Below are 21,550 nucleotides of genomic sequence, written 5' to 3'. Positions count from 1 at the left end.
ATTATCAGCTATGGAAGAGAATATTATCCAGTACCCTGGAGGACCCATGTGGAATAAAAAGAAAAAAGAAGAAACTAGTAAGCAAAATCATTCTTAACTCCCTGGCTAGCATGAGGTGAGCTATTCTGGCCTGCCAGGCTCTCCTTGCCATAATAAACTAAAGACTCTGAAACCTTGGGCCAAAATAAATCTTCCTTCTCAACTGTTTTGCTCATATATGTGAAGAGCTGAGAAACATTATAGTGGTCAGGTTTTCTTCCTTGGGTGATACAGATGTTCTTAAGGTAGTTACTGATGATCTGTGGATGCCTTTTAAAATAAAAATGACAAAATTATACACGTTAAGAGGATGAGCTTCATGAGGTATGTGTTAATGAAGCTGTTCTCTGACAAAGAATGAAATGAATGAAAAGAATAACTCAGGAGCTTAGTCATAGGATACAAATTCTTAGCAGACTTTTCATTGTGTTCATGAATATTTTCCAGGGCTTATGTTGTTCTCATTGCCTGGTAGGTACATTTCTTTCTACCTTTCCACATACCTTCATTTTGCGTTTCCACTATAACTGGAATACAAACTTTGCCTCTCTTCCATCTGTATCTAGGAACCTTATGTTAGAACTACCCTCTGGTTCCCCATCAAGTAATTTAGCTAGGAATTGGCTGCAATTTGTTGCTTGTGAACAGTGCACTTAAGATCTGTCACTGGAAGGAGGCAGTCTAATCACGTTAATTAACCATTCTCTTAGGAACTCCAAGCTCTATCACAGAAATACATTATATCATCAGAACAGTGTCGCTGGGCCACATGACCTAGCTGGGCACAGACATTTTGGTGATGATTTATGTGTAATGTTACATTCTCTGCTTTTATAGAGGGTCTATACAAGAAATAGCCATTTGAATGGCTTATTCGTGTCTTCTGAAAACTGTAATAGGAGAGTTTTTCCATTATATTACCCAATGACCTTTACATAAAGGCTCAGATGATAAATCCCTCTTTGTTTCCAGGAAAAATTTTGCTTAGCAAGTGAGTCACGTGAGTTTTCCCTTGGTTTGTTTTTTTTTTTTTCTTTCCCCCCTTTCTTTCCCCCTTCCTTCCCTTCAATAATAGAATTCTATGCAACAAAAAACAACCCAAATGCATTGGGGATGTGCTAGGCTCCTGTCAATCATCTTTTATGCCAGTTGACTATCACTTTATCTTATGAATACATACTGTATCTTATGAACACATCCTTTACTTCTGTACAAACTGAGGCTGAAAGAGAATGAAGGATATATGTATCCAGCCTTGTACACCCTGTGCAAGGTGGAGCTGGGATGGTATGATTCTGAAAGGCATGGTTTGTCCAGCTTCTACATGCCTTGGGCTGTGGCTCCTGCCCACCACCCTGGATTTCATTTCCTCAGTCATCTGCAGACTTTTGAATTAAGGAAGTATACACACTAAATCCATGTTTGCTTTATTTCCCACACCTCCTAGCTGAAATGCTCAATAAATAATTTTGATTGATTCATTCTTCCAAGTTCTCAGAGCCTTGAAAGAATGACCCTTCATAAATCTTGGCCGTTGTTTCTATTAATGATGCAAGCGTGGTAACCATACAGGTTGGAGCTGAGAAGGACAGAATTGAAAGTACGAATAATTCATTTCATGTTTTAGATTAGGTGCCTAGAAGGCTCTATGGTCTGGGGGCCTGGGTGCTTGCATTGCTAGTGTGGGTTTAACCATTTCCTCTGATGTATGTTTCCATACAGTGACAGGTACTCCCTGGCCCTCTTCTCAGCAGACTGACTCTGATAGGTTTGGAGAAAAGGCCTGTTCTTAGCCATCATGACTCAGCCAGCCCTCGGAACTGCTTATCCACAATCACACATTCATAAAGCAAGTCAGCTTGGAGACCTCTGAGATTTCATTTATTAAAATTTCCTTTCTTTTCTATCATTCCTCTCTTCCTCTATTGGTCTATATAGGTCAGCTATCTAGGTCTTAAATGGAGGAAAACTGAAGGGTCAGAAGAGCTCCAAGATTTTCATCTGTAAGCTCCCTGTCCAGAGCCAGAAGAAATGGATCCTTTTATTAGTCCCTGTATTTCCCCCAGAGACTTCTATTTTATATTTCTGACTATGACAGGGAAGTGAGACCATGCTTTGTAATAGCATCCTCTGAAGTGTGGTCCCCAGACCAGCAACAGCAGTGTTACCCTTGAAGTTAGATATGCAGAGTCCTTGCCCAGACCTGGTGAAGAGATGTGGAATAAGTACCAATTTCACACCACTGTACTCTTGAGTATGCTCCTGTGGAAATCACTTGTGTTATTTGGTAAATGGTAATGTACCAACTTGGTCCCCTCATTGGGGTCTCTGTTACTGTGTTTTTACTTTTTTACTTATGTAATGGTATCGAGTGATATATCTGTTCATCCTGGGCACTGTTCCTGTAGTTAGTAGAAGAGTCACAACTATGTTCTTGTGGGTGTTTCTTTAAGAGGGGGTAGTTTTTACTGTTTCTGCATTCTCACAGTACTCTGTACTCTTCTACTGGAGAGTGAACCACTCTTGTTTAAGAGTCTGACACCAGTTCCCTGCATGCACAAACTTATAAACATGTTGTATTTTAGGGTCTTGAATATCCTAAACTTAGTGTCTAGCCTGGTAATTAATGGAGGGTGAACATATCATCAATAAGGAATAGATTAGACTGGCTGGTTGAATTTGAGTGTTGGTGACTTGAAAGGAGATGTTTGTATTCTGAAAGTTGAAGCATGCAGAACAAGAGCATTGGGAGGTAAATATTCTGGTCAAAAAAGTCGAGATGAGGAAGCCAGGTTGTGGGTAAGAAGATGTAGATAGAGATCATTTAGATTGTAAATGTGAATCAAAGGCAGGTTGGCTTGATTCATTGGCTAAATGGTCTTGTCTACCTCCCTGCCCTTCACACTGTCAAAGGACAATTTAGAAGGATGCTCAGAACCTGTGCAGAAAATCCAGATCCCTCTTCCATTGGGGAACAAAGTGAGTCCCAAAGATGTAGGAAAAAATTAGCTTAATTGTAAGAGTGACTGATGGCAAGACCACAGTTAAAAGCCAGAAGGCAGTATCCATAGTCCTGACACACTACCTAAAACTTCCAGCCTGTCTTTCCTCCTTCATATGCCTAGTGCCTCATCTAGAGAGAATAAAGCTGTTCTAGAAGTGCAGGGTGATTTGGTGTTGTGGGTGAGACACCAAAAACACTCGGTGTTTATGTGTTGTATTAAGAACAGCCTACACTGGGGTATCTTCATTGCTTTTATTAGCTACTGTCAAGATCCAGTCGATAGTGAGAGCCCAAGGTTTTCAGTGCTACTAGCAACTTATGCTTCTAGCCTGCATAAGAAAGGTATTATATAGACCAGGAGACTTTAGTGATATTAAAAATCTGCAGTAGTTAGTTTATAGAAAATATCACTACCAGGAAATTAGAAGCAAAGTATTGTGATTGAATACTCTGAGCTGATATGGCTAGCAGGAGATTAGTAAGGCGGTTGCTCTCTCTGTCCTTCATGGAACATGTATATTCTCTGTTTAATTCTTCCTAGGAATATATACTGATTATTGCTTCCTAGAACCAATAACAGGGAATGATACTGAGGTATTTCCATCTTGTAGTGATCTTATTCCTGGAAGATTGTTTTCTTTTGTCTGTTTCCACACTCCCAAGTTCTGAACTGAGCCTTGCTCACTCCAAAGGCTCGGATGCCATTTACTGGCAGAAAGAAACCAAGGATGAAAAGACAAGACAGCTGAATCTAGCTCTGCTGACAGATGCAAGCTAGGCAGGCTCTTTACTCTCTCTTCAGTTCCCTTCAACTCTTTGGCTTTATGTCAGTAATGACGAGATGAGGCTGGCCTCTACAAAACTTCCTACTCCAAGAGTATTGTCCTCTATCTTACCACTGGGTTAATTTGTAAGACTTACTTCCCCCAAGGGATATTTTAGCTTCCATACAGAAAATAATGACAAAAGAAAACTTCTCTTAATATTCAGGAGAAACCTACTGGATGAAATTATAGACTTTAGGGCAGATCATCATGGAGTCAGAATACTCTACTCCTGAGGCTGCTCTTATTATTATGAACTACTATTTTCATACTTTTGAAAGGAAGCCAAGGACAGGATCTGAACCATATGCAATGCCCAATATTGTAAGTTCATTTATGTGTTAGGCAGTTCATCACGAAGTACATTTATGGAGTACAGCATTATATTATTAGCAGCAGGTATTAAATATATTATTTAGTATTAGAGGTATTAGTCTCAAGCATTACAGAAGATTAGCATTTGATGTATTAGTTCTTTGAGGTTACAATTAAGGCTTGAATTTCTGACTGTTATTATCTGGTGCATGGTAGTACTTGAATTGTGATTTAGCTTTAATTCCACAGTGAGTTCACCATCATCGACAAACCAGTACTAATTATAACAGTTCTTTATTTGCAAATGTGTCTGAGAAGAGGTACCTCACATCTTTAAATTCTCATAGACCTTACAGGTGAAATCTTCAACAGAGGGCATTCTTAAAGAATTTTACAACCTAGATTAATTAAAAACTCTATGCTTAACTAATTTCCAAGCCTTTAAGACTTCTTAAAGTAGTGGTTCTCAACCTTCCTAACACTGAGGCAAATTAATTCAGTTTCTCATGTGTTGAGGCCCCCATCATAAAATTATTCAGTTGTTACCAGTAGTTGTAATTTTGCTACTGCTGTGAATTGTAATACAAATATCTAATATATGATTCCTAAAAGGGTTGTGAACCCTAGGTTGAGAACCCCTGCTCTTAAGTGATATTGACCACCTCCTAGGTCCCTGTCTTATTTCTTTCCATCTTCAAGGAGCAAAATCTTTGGTCTGATGCCTTAATCCAAGTTCTTCTACATGAGGCACCCCATTATACTCCATCACAGTTCCAAAACAAATGAAGAGGCAAAGAATTAAAATGCCTACTCTCAAATTTAATGTTATTCTAGACCTGCATCATAGTCCCTTGTACCTGATATCGAAGAGGCACTGATAGAGCACAGGATGTTTAAATGCAGTTGATAGATACACTCACCTTCACAGTTTACAGCTTTCAGCAGGCAAGGAATGAACTCCCTGTAATAGGTAAGGACATTCCTAAATCCGTAACAACTCACAGTTCATCTTACATCAGACTTCTCAGAGGTTTTCAACAACATGTCTCTCATCTCTCAAATGCGAACAGATTTTGCTAGCAACACTGTGGTCCAATTGTGATGTCTGATTGAGAGGCATTGGGCTGAGGTTTCCTAGCCCTCAGCACAACAGTGGGACTGACCCAAGGGGAACCTGTATCTCTGTGTGCTGATTCACTCCCTACAGTGGCGATCATGTGCCGCCACTAGGGCTCCGCTCCTAACTTTATGCACAGTAGATTGCCAGTTGCTGTCTTTCCACTCTGAGGTTTGCTATACACAGCTGACAATTTGCCACATAAAAAGTGTTCTTGTAATTTATGAGTGGAAGTTCCTGTCCACCCACTCCTACAGCATGTAGACAGGATCATCTGGAGTGCTAAAAGCAGACGGTACTGTCTGCCTTATACCTCTCGAAGCCCATCGTTGGCATATATCAAAGTCTTCCTGACATTTGCAACCCTCTTTTCTCCAAGAGTATCCTCCTCTGGTACTTCTCAGAACTCCCATTGATGAGGATGTCATCTGCTGGCTCTATTTTCCATAGCAAGAAGTGGGTTGAACTAGGGCTAGACAGCCTATAATAATCCCAGCACTCTGAATTTCTACCCTTAAAATCTTTGGGGAAGAAGTGACCCAAGCCACTTACCTGCCTCAGATTTTTGTTGTGGTTGTTATTGTTGTAATTTAAAGATGCTACAATAATTAAATATGATATCACATTCTTCTATATACAAAAATGCACATAGAAGACTCTTGGGCAGATGGGAGTATCTTTTCATTGCTTCTCATTTCACTTTCTACCAACAAACATGTATCAAAGCCACAGAAGAAGATATTTAGTACTTCTGTGGTGATTTTCTCTGAATAAAAATGGGGTTTCCATACTTACACTTTGTAAGTGAACATGAAGCTTTTAGAAAGAGAAATGCTTCTCTATGTAATATGCTGAAAAGTGATCCCTGACTGCTGTGAGGGGGTGCTAAGCTGAGAAATATGCATTTGTCTAGTTGGCAAAGTGGGGTATGGAGGAGGCCCATACCATATTTATATCTTTGTCCATCTCCTTGATGGGCAATCCTAGACCAATAAGATGTGTAATGCACGAAAGCCTCCTGATGTCCACAGGAGCACTGGCATCACTACTCCTATAGGCAGGCAGGTTTCAGCATTAAGGCTACAGCTTCTGTGCGAGCAAGAACTTCCAATCCTCTGATGTCATAGAGGGCTATGCTGGTGCCAGGGCTCATGCTGACTCTCCAAGAAAGTTCTGCTCCATTTTCATTTAATATTTTCCTGCCTTCCTTCTCTCTGTCACACACACACACACACACACACACACAGACACCCTTGGGCCACACATCCATCCATACCCACATATGCACCCACACATACATATATAATACATGCATACATACTCACATGCACACACACACACACACACACACACACACACTCAAGTATGTGCACACCTACACTTTATATCCAAGTAAACGCAGGCACAAAATACTTACCATGTATGCTAAACAAACAGCCTCCCACATGGCCTCCTACATGGCACTGTGCATCATCTATGAACCTCTCTTACCAGACAACAAGAATAATAAATATTTAGGCAAGCCAAGGAACTATGTTTCTCTTTTTTTTTTTCACCTTCCCACTAAAAAGGGTCTTCAAAATTTGTTAAACCAAGTAAAACTTTACTCAGAGGTTATTGTGACTGGAGCAGGTTGACAAGAAAAACAATCACAAAATAAATATTTTTTTGTTCTGTTGGTTATTTTTTTAAAAAGAACATTTCCATATATGTTGTCTCTCTAACTTGACAAAATCGCTTCCTTGAACGGACAGGTGCTGTGGGAAGAGGGCTCTGGATAAACTGTGAGGGGGTCTTGGAACAAGTCAAAACTCTGAAACTGGGGAGGCCGAGGAAGTGGGGAAGCTGGCTGGAGAAAAAAGTGAGGGAGTGAGCGAGGGCTCTGGCCTGCCCTTAGCCTGAGCTCCTCTGCCTAGCGCTGCACGCACTTCCTAAGGACACCAAGGTGGTGGACCCAAGGCCTCCAGGCTGCAGGGCGTCACTGTACAAAAAGGAAGAAGCAGTGCAGGGAGTCACGGAACAATGACATATTTAAGAAATCTGGTTAAAAAGAATACAAAAGTGACTCCGAAGAGGGGAGGTCCCTGCCCCTCCTACTTCTGTCCCCTCTTGCTATCATGGACGACAAGAATCACATTGAAACAGTTTTTTTTTTTTTTTTTTTTCCAGTCATTTCTTTCCTGGTTTAGCCAGCTCTTTTATCTCTTCCTTAGCTCTTCTTCAGTTGCATTCATTTTAGAGAGCACCGACTTTACAGATTCGAGGCTGCTGGGCTGTGGCCTCCCTGTGAGTGTGTGGTAGGGCTGTTGTGTGCACATATGCAGTGGCTGTATCGTTGTCTTCCGCTTGCTTCAGTCTAAGCCTTGAGCTCCCAACTCCCAGGTGCTAAAAGTACTCTGTTGGCACTGAGGTGAGGGCTTAGATTATCTTTGCACCCTGAATGTGTGGATCAACTCTCTGACCAGCACTGGGGTAGTTCCCCTATTAGCTACAGAGTTTGCCCGTCTCATACTCTATGGGATTTGGCAGCTTGGAATTAAAAGCTCTCAGGGAAGTCTGGATCCTGCCCACCTCGTTGTTGGCCAGCTTGAGCCTATGCCGGAGCAGGCAGGAGAAAAGGTCAAGCCGGACTTTGCCAGGGGGAGACAGTTGGTTCACCCGGTCTCGAAGCTCAATGAGTTGTAAGAGTGCAGAGTCCTGGGAACCTTGAGTATATGGGTAGTCCAGCTGAAGAATTAGGTCTCGGATAGCATCCGGGTCAAAGGGCAGGCTGTAGCCAAAGACCTGCAAAGTGTTGATTTTCATGTAGCCCAAATTCTTGGAGGGGTCGGTCATCTCTAGGGGCTCATAGTAGATTGTCTCATTGGAGCTGTCATCTAGGGACTTGATTCGGCTCCGTAAGTAAACATGGACTGTCTCAAAAAAAGTCTTCCACCTGTTCCCCAAAGTAATAGTCCAGTTTTGGCACTGTGCAGCTGCATCCACGTTAGTCCTTTCCCAGTCTGGAAAACTGCCCTCATTCACAGGCATGAACCAGCTCTCAGAGTGGCTGCCCCCAAAGGGGTTCACATAGATGGCCATGACAGGCTCCAGGGTGCTGTTCTTAGTGAGGCAGATCTGCAAGGATAAGGCCAACATCACATGCACCAGTCCCGGTTTGTACTTGTTACTCTTCAGAGTGAGTAGCATCCGCTTCCTCCAGGAAGGGTCAAACCAGCTGCCGAGGCGCATGTCATTGCTGATAAAGATGGAATGCACCTCAATGCGGCTATCTCTCTTCTGCAGTAGGTACTTCAGCTCAAGATCCTGCAGGTCTGTCTCTAGCCCAAGGAAGTTCTCCAGAGATTCGGCTACCTCTGGCCGGCACAGTCCCTGGGCTAGCACATAACCAGGGTTACAACTCCCACAGCGAGTGGTATTGTCTGAAGCACAGTGAGCACATGCAGGCCCTTCCCCCAAGGCACATGGGATGGGGCCCTGACAGGAAGATTGGTCATAGGGGCAGGTGCAGCTGTGGCTCTGTTCCAGGAATGTCCCAGGGAAGGTGCTCTCTCCACAGTAGAGAAGGGATTGGATTCGGTTCCACCAGAAAGGCAAGGATCTTGAAAAGATGAAAATAAAGATGCAAGAGTCAAAGGAAGATACTCACCACTGTCTTCCCTAAGATTGTCAGGACACTGAGTAACAGGCGGGGGATGAGGGAGGGAACAAGGAAAAGATCAAAGCCACAAGTTCCCGGTTGATAGAAACCCTGTGGCTCTACTTTGGACAACTAAGTTAAGCCTGGAGCTCTGCATCTGGTGACCCAGGCAGCCATATTTGACATTAGACTTGTCCTGCAAACAGCCAGGCTGATTTCATTCAGACTATCTTTTCAAGCCCACCCCCATCCCCTTTTTTCAAAACTGGAAGCTTTTCAACACCACGTACCAAATCTAGCGTCTCAGGCTGCCCTGTAGGATGGTTCTGCAGACATTCCATATTCTTGCCACATTTGTGCCCACCTCTCAGTCTTTCCTTATGTTCTGTTTTATCTTTCTTACAATAAGGTTTAGGATTTTCTGCAGATCAGTCCAACTTTGGATTTCAATTCTTAGCTACCTCCTCAAATAGGCTGTTCCCAGTGTCTCCTTCAAAGGAGAACTCCAGTCAACATCTCATCACTGTGGTCTTATTTAATTGGTGGCAACTATCTGTATATAAGATCACTACTGGTTTATTGTGCACTGACTTATACAATGAGGACAGGGGCTCTACTCACACATTCTCAGAGACAAGCTTGTATCTTGGGCGTGATGAGCATATAGAAATTAGTTACTGAAAAAAACATACTAACCATCACAATAATCCTCACTGATCTGTCTTATCCACCGCTACCTCCCACCTTCCCTGGGGCATAGTTAGAACGCGAGTAAGAGGACCTATACTCCCGAGGATAGTTCTCCCCTGTATTTTTCCAGGCATTTCTACCTCTTCGAGCACAAGTGTCCAAGGCTCCCTTCTCCTAGAGGGTTTTTCTCTCCAGCCTTTGCCTCTTCAGAGATAGCAGTTTTAATGCTTTTATTACATTTATTTTACTTTTTAAAATTTGTGTCCCTGTGTCTGCTGCCCCCCATTAATTTCATTGACTGATACAGTCAGGGTTTTTAAATATTTCTTATGCATTTATATGTTTCCTAAGTCTTTCCTTGCCAATGGTGTCCTCAACAGCTAAAACACAGGGCATGGGCTACAGGTGTAATACATTTTTAATGAATGCACATACGAATGAGTAAGTAAATAAATGGGTCTTATCGTGGTACACTCCCAGCCTAGTGGGAGACTCTGAGTCTCAGCTGTCTTCCCTCCCATGACTCAGGCAAATGTGAGTCACTCTTTTGAAACAATCTAATGGGTTTATTTTCATCATTTGCAACTGATGTATGAGCTTGCACTCAATTCTTTTCCTCACTAGAAGACTTGGAAAAGGATAAATGAGAATTGGGGTTCTTAGACTAGTATTTGAATCGACTACAATTCATATACAAGTAACACAAGGCTCTTAACTTCATACACAGCTGAGGATTGAAAGTGACAAAGGGGAAAGCCACATCTGCAGGACCACATCTATCATCACGTTTTGTTCTTCCATGTTGACCAAAGCATCTTTCTTGGCCTCAGCAGCTGTGGCCAGGAGGTGCTGGGCTCAGGCTCTGAAGCTTGTGTGCTCACCTCTCCTTGGGCAGGCGGAAGCGAGGCTGCCGATGGCAGCGCTTGCAGAGATTGAAGAGGCGGCGGACGATCCGGTGCATCTTCTTCAGTAAGACTTTCAAGCTTGCTCCCAGCTGCTGATAACGGTGCTGGAGGTTAGAGTCCATGGTCCAGTACTGGGAGATGGTGGTGGAGTTCAGGAATCGGTCACCGGGGAGCCTCTTCAGCAGGGTCTGGAATTCTTCTGTGGGCAAAAGTGGAGGATGTGAGCAGGGTGAAGCTATGCAGTCCTGGGGGACACAGGCTGTTGGTTCCTCAGTCCCAGGGGTCCCTCAGAGCCACTGCATAAGAAAGGGCCTCATTCACATCCACAATTCTAGGGTCTTAAATTACATATGGCTTTCCTGAAAATTAATCAGCATATCATGAAATATAGCTCCAGGATTCTATTTTTAATTTATTCATTTAAAAAATTTTATTTGTATGTTCTGTATCTGTGCTGCATGTGTGCCAGTACCCACAGAGACTATAAGGAGGGTTCGGGTCTCCCGAAGCAATAATTAGAGGTGGTTGTAAACAACCCAATGTGGTTGCAAGCAACAGTCTCAGGTCATCTCAAAGAGCCTTTCTTGCTTTTAACTACTGAGCCATCTCTCTAGCCCCAGCTTCAGAGGTTATTATTCCAGTAAGTGTTTGATTTTCAAAACAGGTCTCTTGTCACCCTTCAAATGGCTAGAAATCCTACTTTTAGTAATAGCCTTGGGATGTATCTCTTTTTCTTTTATTTCTCTAGATAGCTTACCCGGTAACTGTCTTTTTCTTTTCTTATACAATATATCCTGATGATAATGCCCGTTCCTACTTCTCCCAGTTCCTCCCTGGTTTCCTTCCTTCCCCATCCACTCCCTCTCTGTCTCTCTTAGGCCAAGTCTCTCTGGTGAAAGAGGTAAACAGGCTCAAATGATAGGCAAATATTGACACAGAGAGTTACTTCATCCTGCTAAGAAACCTTAGAAACATTTAGTTCCTGAGCTTAGCCTCTCCCTCCACAACCTACTCTCTGATTCTCTAAGATACTCTAGCTCTCCCAGTCTCATGATCACAAAGGCATTCTTCCCTACAGTTAATATAGAAGTGACTTGATTTCTGTCACTGAGCTCTGAGTATGAGTTCTTCCGAGTTTCCTCAGCACCGTACACTTTCTGAACTCATGTTCAGGGGTCTTTTTTCTGCTTTACCTTGAGACCTACCACCCTGACCCACCTGGCAGAGGTCTATGATACCTTTATCTATTCACCGTTAGTCAGTCTCTCCCAGTGGTGAAAGCTGAGGGCTTGTAAAATGAAGACTATTACTGCTAGCCCAAAGCATGGGCCAGGGACTAGAACTTGACTTCTTAAAATAGCTTCTGGTACTGATCTCCTGTGTTTTTAAGGAAGAGGATATTGTAGCACTGAATAGCTATGTGGTTAAGCCAAAGTAGGACAAGAAGCAAATCTAATCTTTCAGACTTCAGGTCTTAAGCTGGATATTGATAATTAGTTAAGGCAGCAACAAGCAATAGTTGGTTTGTATTGGATACTAACTAGAACCATTCTATATATACTTTATAGAACCAACAAATATTTAGTTTGTGCAAACATGGTGCCAGACGCCATGAAATCAGTAGCCAGCAGAATAAACAAAACCTATACTTTCAATGGTATTTTATCTTATTGATTAAGTTGTTAACACACACTTCTGAGTTAGGTGCTGCAATTATGTGCATAAAGAAAAACACACCACACCACTTAAGACCCTTGGTGATCATAATAATCTTTCTTTCCTTGGAAAGTCACCAACATAGTATGTTGGGATTCAGGTCAGATTCCTCACATCCCATACTCTTTGTTATGAAGAAATTCTGAGCTAGTAACCTGCTTACCTGACTCTTCAAACTGCCTGTTGTGAGTGGCCCAGGAGTCTTGGATCTGCAGCAAGCTGTCTTCCATAGCCTGAATGTCAGCGTCAGGACAGTTGCATTCTGGGAATGTGGGGCTGCACTTGCACCAGCAGTCATTCTCCCTGCAGATAAGCTCACCCTCAGAGCTGCATGTGATGTAGCTGAGGGCTGCAGCCACAAATCGCTCACGCAGGTGCTCAGGGAGCAGCACCTGCAGGCCTGGGGAAGGAACAAATGAGGAGTCACGGAGCAGAACCAGTGGAGGCAGGAGGGGGGACCCTGTTTTCTCATACCCAAGGCTATAGAAATCCAAGCAGGGGTTGCTGACTAGGCCTGAGAATGGTCACCCCAGGGTCTGATCTTGCTGAGCTGGTTGGGAGAAGGCATTCCTAGACCCTGAGATGGATGGGGGAGGATTTGAATATGCAGATGAGGAACATCAAAGCCCAAGGCTTAGCCTAATTCTTCACATCAGCCAAATTGAGAGTGTCCCTATCATAAGAACTGGCTTCCTGGCTACAGTGTTTCTTGGAGAGTAATAGGAAGACGGTTCAGATAAAATAAGTTTAAAACCCTTATGGGGTCGAATTTGAGGCTTGCTGAGTCTGCTCTGCTTCCACCACCAGCCATCCTGCTTAGAGTTTCATTAAACCTGGCAGTAGGCATGCTCAGACATTACTAAATACTGAATTCTGGGCCTCTCAGTCCAGCCCAGATAACTGAAAATGTTTTCTATGTGAGACAGGCATACAGAGCCAAGTACTTTCTATACATAAACCGTAGCTTTCAGGGTCTTCTCCATTGGAAAGGGTTCTGCTGCTGTTGTCTTTTTGTTCTCTAAAACAAGCAAGGCTCACATTCCTTACATGGCTGATGATGAATTTTAGCTCCAGATCTTCCTGTCTCTCCTCCACTAAGTTCTGGGATTACCAGTGTTTGTCACCATGCCCAACTTCACCTTGAGGTTTGTTGCTGTTGTTTTAAATGAGGAAGTAAAAGTCAACTGACCACAGTGACCAACTCAAGTCCCAGCACGGCTGTCCATCACTGCCTGTTTCACAGGTCATACTGCATACATGGGAATGGCTGCCTATCGCAGTATGATTTAACTCTTACGATATGAATGTAAGATGGTAGCCTGTGCCTCAAGATTCATCAGGCTATCAGGCCTGTATAGGTTAGGCTGAGGGATGACTTCCTTTTCAAAATGGTGTCTTCTGGACTTGGATACAAAGCACTGAACTACTTGAAGCTTTAGTTTTCTCATTCATCTGAGAAGGATATCAGTTTACAAGTAGAACATATCCCCATTATGGCTTCAAGTCACAGATAAGGTGGCTGTTGGATGCTTACAAAAGATGAAGGAAGGGTAGATATGGCTATGGATGGATGGAGTGTGGGTTATATCTTCAGGGGACTCCTCCTATAGGGCTATTGTTAGACCTTGTACCAGGGGAATGCTGAATAGAAGGACCTCTGAATATAAATATACCCCTTCCTCTAATGTAGGCTGCCTCTTTATTTTTACATCCCTGACTTTGTCCTTGGCAGGGAATCAAGAGCTCACAGTGTGTGTCCCAGCCCCAGCAGACCTCACACTATAACTTAAAGTTGTCAGCAGGCATGGAGGTTTTCTGTTCTCACATGAGGTCTGCCTCCTACTCAGAACTGCTATGAAATTTCCCCTTCAGGATCTGTGCCCACCATGGCACTTGGCAGTGCCCCTTCAACACACACAGCCTATCCACATGCTTACTTTCAACACTTACCATCTTCAAGTAGACACCCCCCCCATGTCCTCATGGCCTCCCTCCTCCTCCCCAGAACATTTCCCATTGCTATAAAGTGAGTGCCCTGAGCAATGTCTGTATGAGTGATGGGCTATAAAATTAAACGGCATAAACTATTCAAAATGAACCACCAGGCATTTCGAACATCGCTCACTGCTAATTTCTAGACACATGACCAGTTCTTATGGGAACATAGGAGAAGAGTGGATCTCCGAGTAAATCTTTTACTTCTTTTGTAGTATGTTTGTTGATTTCTAAACAATGTTAGTGGCATCTGGGTCAGACTACTTAAAATTTGTAATCGTAGATCCTGGGTTGAAGGCAATTGATTTTGTAATGCTGGGATAATAATATCTTAAACACAGGCCAATTCCGTTAGTCCTTATAAAAAATTAACTTCTACTGAATCAGTTTGCACAGCTCTTCTCTAAAACATTTGAAGAGCAGAGCTAGAAGTGGGTATTTCCACTTGTTCCTCAGTCTTTGAGCCTACAACAGTGGCTTTTTCTGGTTCCTTTCTCTGCTCTGTCTATTCAGCCTCCAGTCCACATGTTCTTGTTCATTTCTTCCAAATCCCACTCCTGGCTTTAAAGTTCTCATGGAAGACAACAGACAAGGAAATGGAAAGCAATAGCCACTTCCTTGCTGTGGGTCTAGATCAGTAGCCCCAGAGTCTGTAGATCTCTTCTTCCAGCTCATTAGTGAACCCACAATCAAAGTAGAAAGTCCATTTGTTCCTGAGTCTGTCTTAAGATGATAAGGTCTTGTGTCTGATCCTTAAAGAATAATGATACAGGTTTTGAGAAGGAACACACTGGAAGGCTGTAGCTACCAAGTGGCTAGAGCAATCAGTCACTAGTATGGGGCATATCCTTCTAGGTGTTGCTCCAAAACTGAGGGAAAGTTGCTACTTGGAGATCCTAGGATTTGTGATGATTCTTGGCTTAAGAAGGACTTAACTGAGGCACGCACACACACACACACACACACACACACACACACACACACACACACACACACAAAACTCTAAATATCAAACCTAGCAACTGTTAGCAACTTAGAACTCCCATCTTCAAGATGCTGCACACATACTCCGCTCTGGACAATGGAGTATGTTTCTCTTCCTCTTTACCGCCCATCAAAGTTATCTTCTCTTCAGCTGTACTCTGCTAGCATCTGGGTATGAAGCTGGGGGAACAGTGTGGCCTAGACTGCTTTTGAGCACATGTGCAATAAGACAAAACTGTGTCCCCAAATGATCTTTTAGGGAGACTCTGTTATATACCATCTTATGCCTATGCATACTTGGGTGAGCATTTGGTTAAAATCACAGGCATTATGTAATGGAACATTAACAGAAAAATTATAGTTATGGAATTTAATCTGCATATCAAAGTAGAGAGTCATCCTGGTCCCTAATAAACAGTTCCTGCTCTTCTTGGACACCATAAAAGGAAGGCCCAGGCAATCATCTGGGTCCTTGATAACTTTCACTCCTGTATCTTGCTATCAATTCCGAAAGTTTATTTCTGATCTGGCTACTGATTTGCTTTGAATAAAGTTAGTTTGCTCATTTAGTAAATCCTTGTGAGTTCTTATTTCAGTACTAATAAATAAGAGGCCAAGAGCCTGGATACAGCCATCCAGACCCTGACCCCTGATAAGATATTCAAATGAGAAAACAAGATCTTTTCTTTCTCTTCAAGGATCTGGATTTTCTACCAGGACTGAGCAGTGTGAAATCACCCTGCATCCGCTTACCCAGTAACTGCACTTTGTTCTCGGGACTCTGGACCAGGACAGAGCTGACGGAGTCCAGATTGTCATAGTTGCTGCAGCCCAGTGGACCAGTCCTGGTCTCTGTGACCTAGAGAAGAAGGAAAAAGATATGGACTCAAAAAAAAAAAAAAAAAAAAAAAAAACCCACCAAGAGGAAGATTTCTCTCTGCCCTTCACATCTAGTCATCTACTTGGATACTCAGTGTCCTGAATCTGAAGTGACTTTGTCTCCTCATCCTGAGTGGGTGAACATCTATTCTGTGTGATTGGTGGCACAGTTGTATGTGGCCAAGAGAGGGAAGCAAATGAAATGTGTAACCAGGAAGTTGGATATTGAGAAAAACCTTCAAGTTGCTGTCTGCCCCGTCCCTCATCTAGAGGAGGTGAAGGACAGACATGAACTCTGACAGCCCGTGAGTGAAGCTGTTGCATCCACTTGATGTAGCTCTCACAGGTTTTAGAGATCCTGAAGATGAAAAGCACCAGAGCAATATGAGTTATGAGTATTATTATTAGTATTAAACATTTAAGTTCCACCTCAGTACCAAGATATCCTTAGAGAAAATCAGCCATGGGCTTACTGCATATTTTAATAAGCATATTAAATATACATAAACTCTTATAGCCACGTAATATTCCAAACACCATATTTTAAAATATTATAAAGTTGGCCCATCAGTTTTCCTTGATGTTTAAAGTATAAGATGAAAAATGGGGAGCTTTAAATTCACTGAAATAATTATGTAATAAGAATGATGGGGACCGGAGGCCCTTTCTTCTCGGGAGCTCCAAAGTCTTTGCCAACAATCAATCAACCAATCAAGGAGTATTTATTGAGCAGCCCCTGTTCGATTCCACATAATCCATCAAACATTCATAGGGCACCTTTCTGAAGATCTTCTGAGGGTCTACCTGGTACTGCTGACCTCCTCTTCTAGCTCCGGGCACCCGTGCTTTGTAGCAGGCACGTGAGCTGCTGTTTAACATCCTTTCCTGAGCGTATTTGATTCTTGCCTTGTTCCCACACTGCAGACTTCACAGACATAAGTTTGTGTTTATTTTTGCCTGCCATGATTTCAGTGGCAGCTAGTGTCTAGAATATCATAAGTAAGCAGTGAACCTGAGAATGTATGAGTAACGTGTCTCAGTCGTTACAGGGATATAGGCACATGATATATAAGCTATGTAATGAGTCATTCAAGAAGGAAGGTAGATTACAAAAGACTGACAGCAAAGGATGAGTCACAAGGAGTGTGTCCCTAGGCTGAGGAAAAACAAACAGAGCAGAAAGAAACGCCACTGAAGCTAGTCTTAAAATAAGTAGGAAGAAGCCAGTGGTGGCAGCACATGCCTTTAATCCCAGCGTTCAGGAACTAGAGGCAAGCGAAGGCTTTCTGAACTTGAGGCCACCCTGGTCTATGGAGAAAGAGGACTCAAAAAAAAAAAAAAAAAAAAAAAACAACCAAATAAAAGTGTGCATACGTGTGTGTGTGTGTGTGTGTGTGTGTGTGCGTGCACGCAGGACGCAGATAGTAGAAAAGTTATGGTAGATATATGATAAGGAGAACAGAGGAGGAGTCTTGCAGCTAACCATCAGACTGAACAAGAAGACCACAATGAAGGAGCTAGAGAAAGGACTGAAGGAGCTGAAAGGGTCTGAAAACCCATGGGAAGAACAAAATTATCAACTATTCAAACCCACCACAGCTCCCAGGGACTAAAATACCAACCAATGAGTTTGCATGGAAAGACCCATGGCCCAAGGTGCATATGCAGCAGAGGATGGCATTTTCTGGCATCAGTGGGAGGAGAGGCATTTGGTCCTGTGAAGGCTCATTTTCTCAGTGTAGGGGAATGCCAAGGTACTAAGGTGGGAGAGAGTGGTTGGGCGAGTGAGCAGCTTCATGGAGACAATGGGAGGAGGAGGGGGGTGGGATTGTGGGAAAGGGATAACATCTGAAATGTAAATGCAGAAAATTTCCAATGAAAAAAAATTTGGGGGGCAGGAGGAAGATATCAGGATCTCAAGCACAGAGTTCAACCTGCATAGATACATGCCTGTCTCCCTGTGGGATCCAAAATGTACAGGACATCACAGAAGGAATCCTGTTTACCCAGGCTTAGAAAATCCATGGAGAATAAAGTTGTCACATGGAAGATGGAATGACACCACCAACACTGGGAAAGGAGTCACAACTGGGCCCTGAGCTTCAATTAGCCGCCTGGCTTCTCAATCTCAATCCTCCCATTTTCCTCAAAGGAACCCACAGCATAGAGAGCTGAGGGGCTGGCCTGGTGCTGTCTGAAAAACAGAATATTCCTCAGGATTGATTGATTGATTGATCATGAGGTAGTCTGGCATGGAACTTATGATTTAGCCCAGATAGTCTTCATAACAATCCTTCTGCCTCAGCCTGCTAAGTTGCAAGAACCATAGGAATAAGCCCTAAATTAAAAAAGTAAGTAAGTAAATAAATAAATAAATAGATAGATAAATAATATTAACATTGGAGCTTTCAGACTGCAGATCTGTGTCATTTCAATTCCTGAGAAAACAAGGCAAAGGGTTGTAGAAACTAAAATGAACTTAATCCATCTTAAAATACCATCATGTTCTAAATAATATTCTATACAAACCAGTCTACCTAACACGCTAATGATCTGCCCTCCTCCAAAGGCTAACACTGGGAAAAACAAGTAGTAATGACTGGATGTTAGTATCGCTATCTGTTAGGACCCATAAGTCTCACTCAGTACCTGGGGTTCTTCCCAGCACTTTTTACCTTGCCCTCTACCCTAAACCTTTTCCTCCCAGGGGCTGGATTTTTATGTGTTCCTTCTCTAGCTTCTCTTCCTTATATAATTCAGCCATTTTGGCTATAAGCCCTCAAGGGTCTCTTGGCTTCTTTTTCTCCTGGCTTGCTTGAGGCCTCTTGGTCCTCAGTTTCCCCATCCCCTTTCTCTCTTTCCCTAGCTCTCCTCTCCTTGGCCTGGTTCAGTGTAGACTCTTACAGATGCCTCTAACTGTTCTTTTCCTCATCTCTACAACAAACCTTCTTCTTAAGCATATCTAGGAGTCTTTATAACCTCATTTCTTCATTTACTATTTTTCTGTCAGAGATTAAGAAAATACAACCTAGATTAGTTAAATAGCCAATTCCATGTTTTATATATTGTACCCTAAGGGGCTAGGTTTAATTCAACATATTCTTGCATTGCTTCACTAATTTAATATTAACTCACAGATGAATGTGACAGGTCCCTCTTGTGTGGCACTGCAGACAAGTGGAAATATGTTCCTCAGATCCCAATGTTCTGGTGGATCTTCTTGGGCTGGCCTCTCTTCACATGGACACTATATGCCAAATACTTCCTACTGAATGAGTGGCTTCCTAGAGAGCAGACTAGACTTGGAAGACAGAACCAGACTTACTTCAAGGCTAAGTCTCTTCTTTCTGTAAATCTCTCTATAAGAAGAGCCATGGCTGAGAACTAGCACAATTTAATGAAACCTGTGTGAATGGCAGGGCTAAGGTGGCATGCTGTAATATTGAGAAACTATCTTGGTCTTACCTCAAGGTAAGCTGGCCATGAAAATATTTATCTCTGATTATCCATCTACCCACTCCTGAGTTGGTGACTCACCAACTAGCTTCAGGGAGGGAGGGAAATCCTGAGCTTTGTGCAGGGAAAGGCAGGCCAGAGAACAGCCACAACAGAAGCTCTCCAGTTCTCCCTCTGTCGCCCTTCCCTTTTCTTACCAGCACACAGCCAGATACTCCCCTCCATTTTTTTCCTTAGCATAACGATGCTGGCTGTGATGCCTTGAATTTTTTTTTTTCTCTGCTAGTCTGAATATGAGTCCCACAGGAAGACAAGCCACCACTGAGAAGAGGAGTGTCCATTTGTTACTGGTGAAGCAAGGATGAGAGTAAAGAGGAAATAACCTAGAGTTACAGCCATGTCATAGAGAAGATGGTGACAAGCCCGTATTCATAAGGAAGGCTTATCAGACTTCACTAAGTCCCACAGTTATAGTTCCTTTTATTTCTATTCTGTTCTGAGATGATTTCTCTCCTCCCTGGATAGGCAACGAGAAAGAACAATGAAAGGAGCCTGGGAAGAGTCTTGTGTCAGGCACTGACTTGTGTAAATAGTACAGGCTGAGACAGCCCTGCTCCCAACCAATGTGATGAAAGGCCCTGTCTGTAAAGGCCAAGTCTGGAGAATCCTGCAGCTTTCTCAGGAAAGGGGCAGGCAGCTCTGGGAGATTATTAAAAGGGTCCATAGAGGTAACAGAAAGTGCAGTTCACTCAGGCACACACATTTCACAAAGTGCCTCAGATAAGCTTTCAGAAGGGGAAAATAATTGTGTGCTAATTGGTCTGTTGACAGAGACCATCCTGCCTTCTGAAAGCCCTCATGCTTCTCGGGTTCTTTAGCGCATCCAATTTTCCATAATACCAGACTGTGCAAAGCATCATTCCAGTGAGCCTACCCTCCTCCCCTTTCTCACTTCCAGATTGCTCCTGCTCTACCTAGGGCTGGGGGAGGGGAGGGCGTGCACTGCTAATAGCAGAGGAAAATGGGCTTCTAATGGTGAGCAATGTGGCTGAGGCACAAAGAGTCCAGTGACGGTGTGTGTGCTTAAAAGGGCTTTACAGTGAATCATGGGATGCTGTAGCTTTTCCACATTGTTTTTTTTTTTTTTTTTTTTGTCTAGGGTCCAGCTGGTTTCTGACTGGCTCTCTTCAACCCTTCTTCACCAAGTCCTTCCATATTGTTCTACCAAAAAGCTGGATTATAACTATGAAAGAGGCCCTCTCTCTCTCTCTCTCTCTCTCTCTCTCTCTCTCTCTCTCTCTCTCTCTCTCTCGTGGTGCTGATCTATGGTTTTCCGTTGGGATGCATCATCTGCTGTCATGCAACCCTATAGTTTGGACAGAGATGGTAATCATCATCTCTATTATCATGTAGAATATGAGAGCAGTAACTAAAGGTAAAGATGCCATCCTGATTATCCAGGAGGGTTCCAGAGAGTTCTTAAGGTACATTTGCCCTTTGGTTGACACCGAAAAGTGATCTGTAGGGGCCAGAGGGGAGAGTAGATGTGGTTAGGTTGAGAGATTGAAGGGAGTATTTCAATATTTTAAAAACAGGAGTAGCCACAGTAGCTGAAAGTCCTGTGTATGGGTGAATTGAGGGGTTGGTCACACAGGTTATGGAAGAGACAAATGGAGTTCAATGACTCCTCAAGGTCAGAGAAACAGTAAGCATCGGAGAGGGATGAACCCCAATTATTCTCGCTGCACTTGCGTTATTTCCCTCTAAACTGTGTAGCTCGATTTCACCTCTCAAGCATTTTGTAGAACATCTTGCCACATGCCAGATGCTGTAAAGGGACTCAGTGCTATGTGCATACAAGGAGAGTCCCTACTGCTTTAAGGCCTCCTGTCATTGTGAATGTGGAGAGTTGGGAAACAGGCATGAGAACAGACGGAATGTAATGAGACAAATCCTATCTCGGGAGTGTGTGCCGATCAGGGCAAG

General features: G+C 43.0%; 1 protein-coding gene across 1 annotated transcript in view; it reads right to left on the bottom strand.

The window, feature by feature from the left end:
- Positions 1–7,783: 7,783 nt before the first annotated feature.
- Positions 7,784–21,550, bottom strand: part of BRINP2 (BMP/retinoic acid inducible neural specific 2) — a gene marked incomplete at both ends in the record, with an annotated part of 47,116 nt that continues 33,349 nt past the window's right edge. The window contains 4 exons of the mRNA XM_080939354.1: positions 7,784–8,900; positions 10,511–10,733; positions 12,414–12,650; positions 15,983–16,088. Coding sequence (XP_080795480.1) covers positions 7,784–8,900; positions 10,511–10,733; positions 12,414–12,650; positions 15,983–16,088 — 1,683 coding nt within the window. The remainder of the gene's footprint in view (positions 8,901–10,510; positions 10,734–12,413; positions 12,651–15,982; positions 16,089–21,550) is intronic.

This window comes from Micromys minutus, assembly GCF_963924665.1.
Source record: "Micromys minutus genome assembly, chromosome: 1".
Classification (NCBI taxonomy): domain Eukaryota; kingdom Metazoa; phylum Chordata; class Mammalia; order Rodentia; family Muridae; genus Micromys; species Micromys minutus.
The sequence above is the reverse complement of the archived record's forward strand: the minus strand, read 5'-3'. Positions and strand labels throughout refer to the sequence as shown.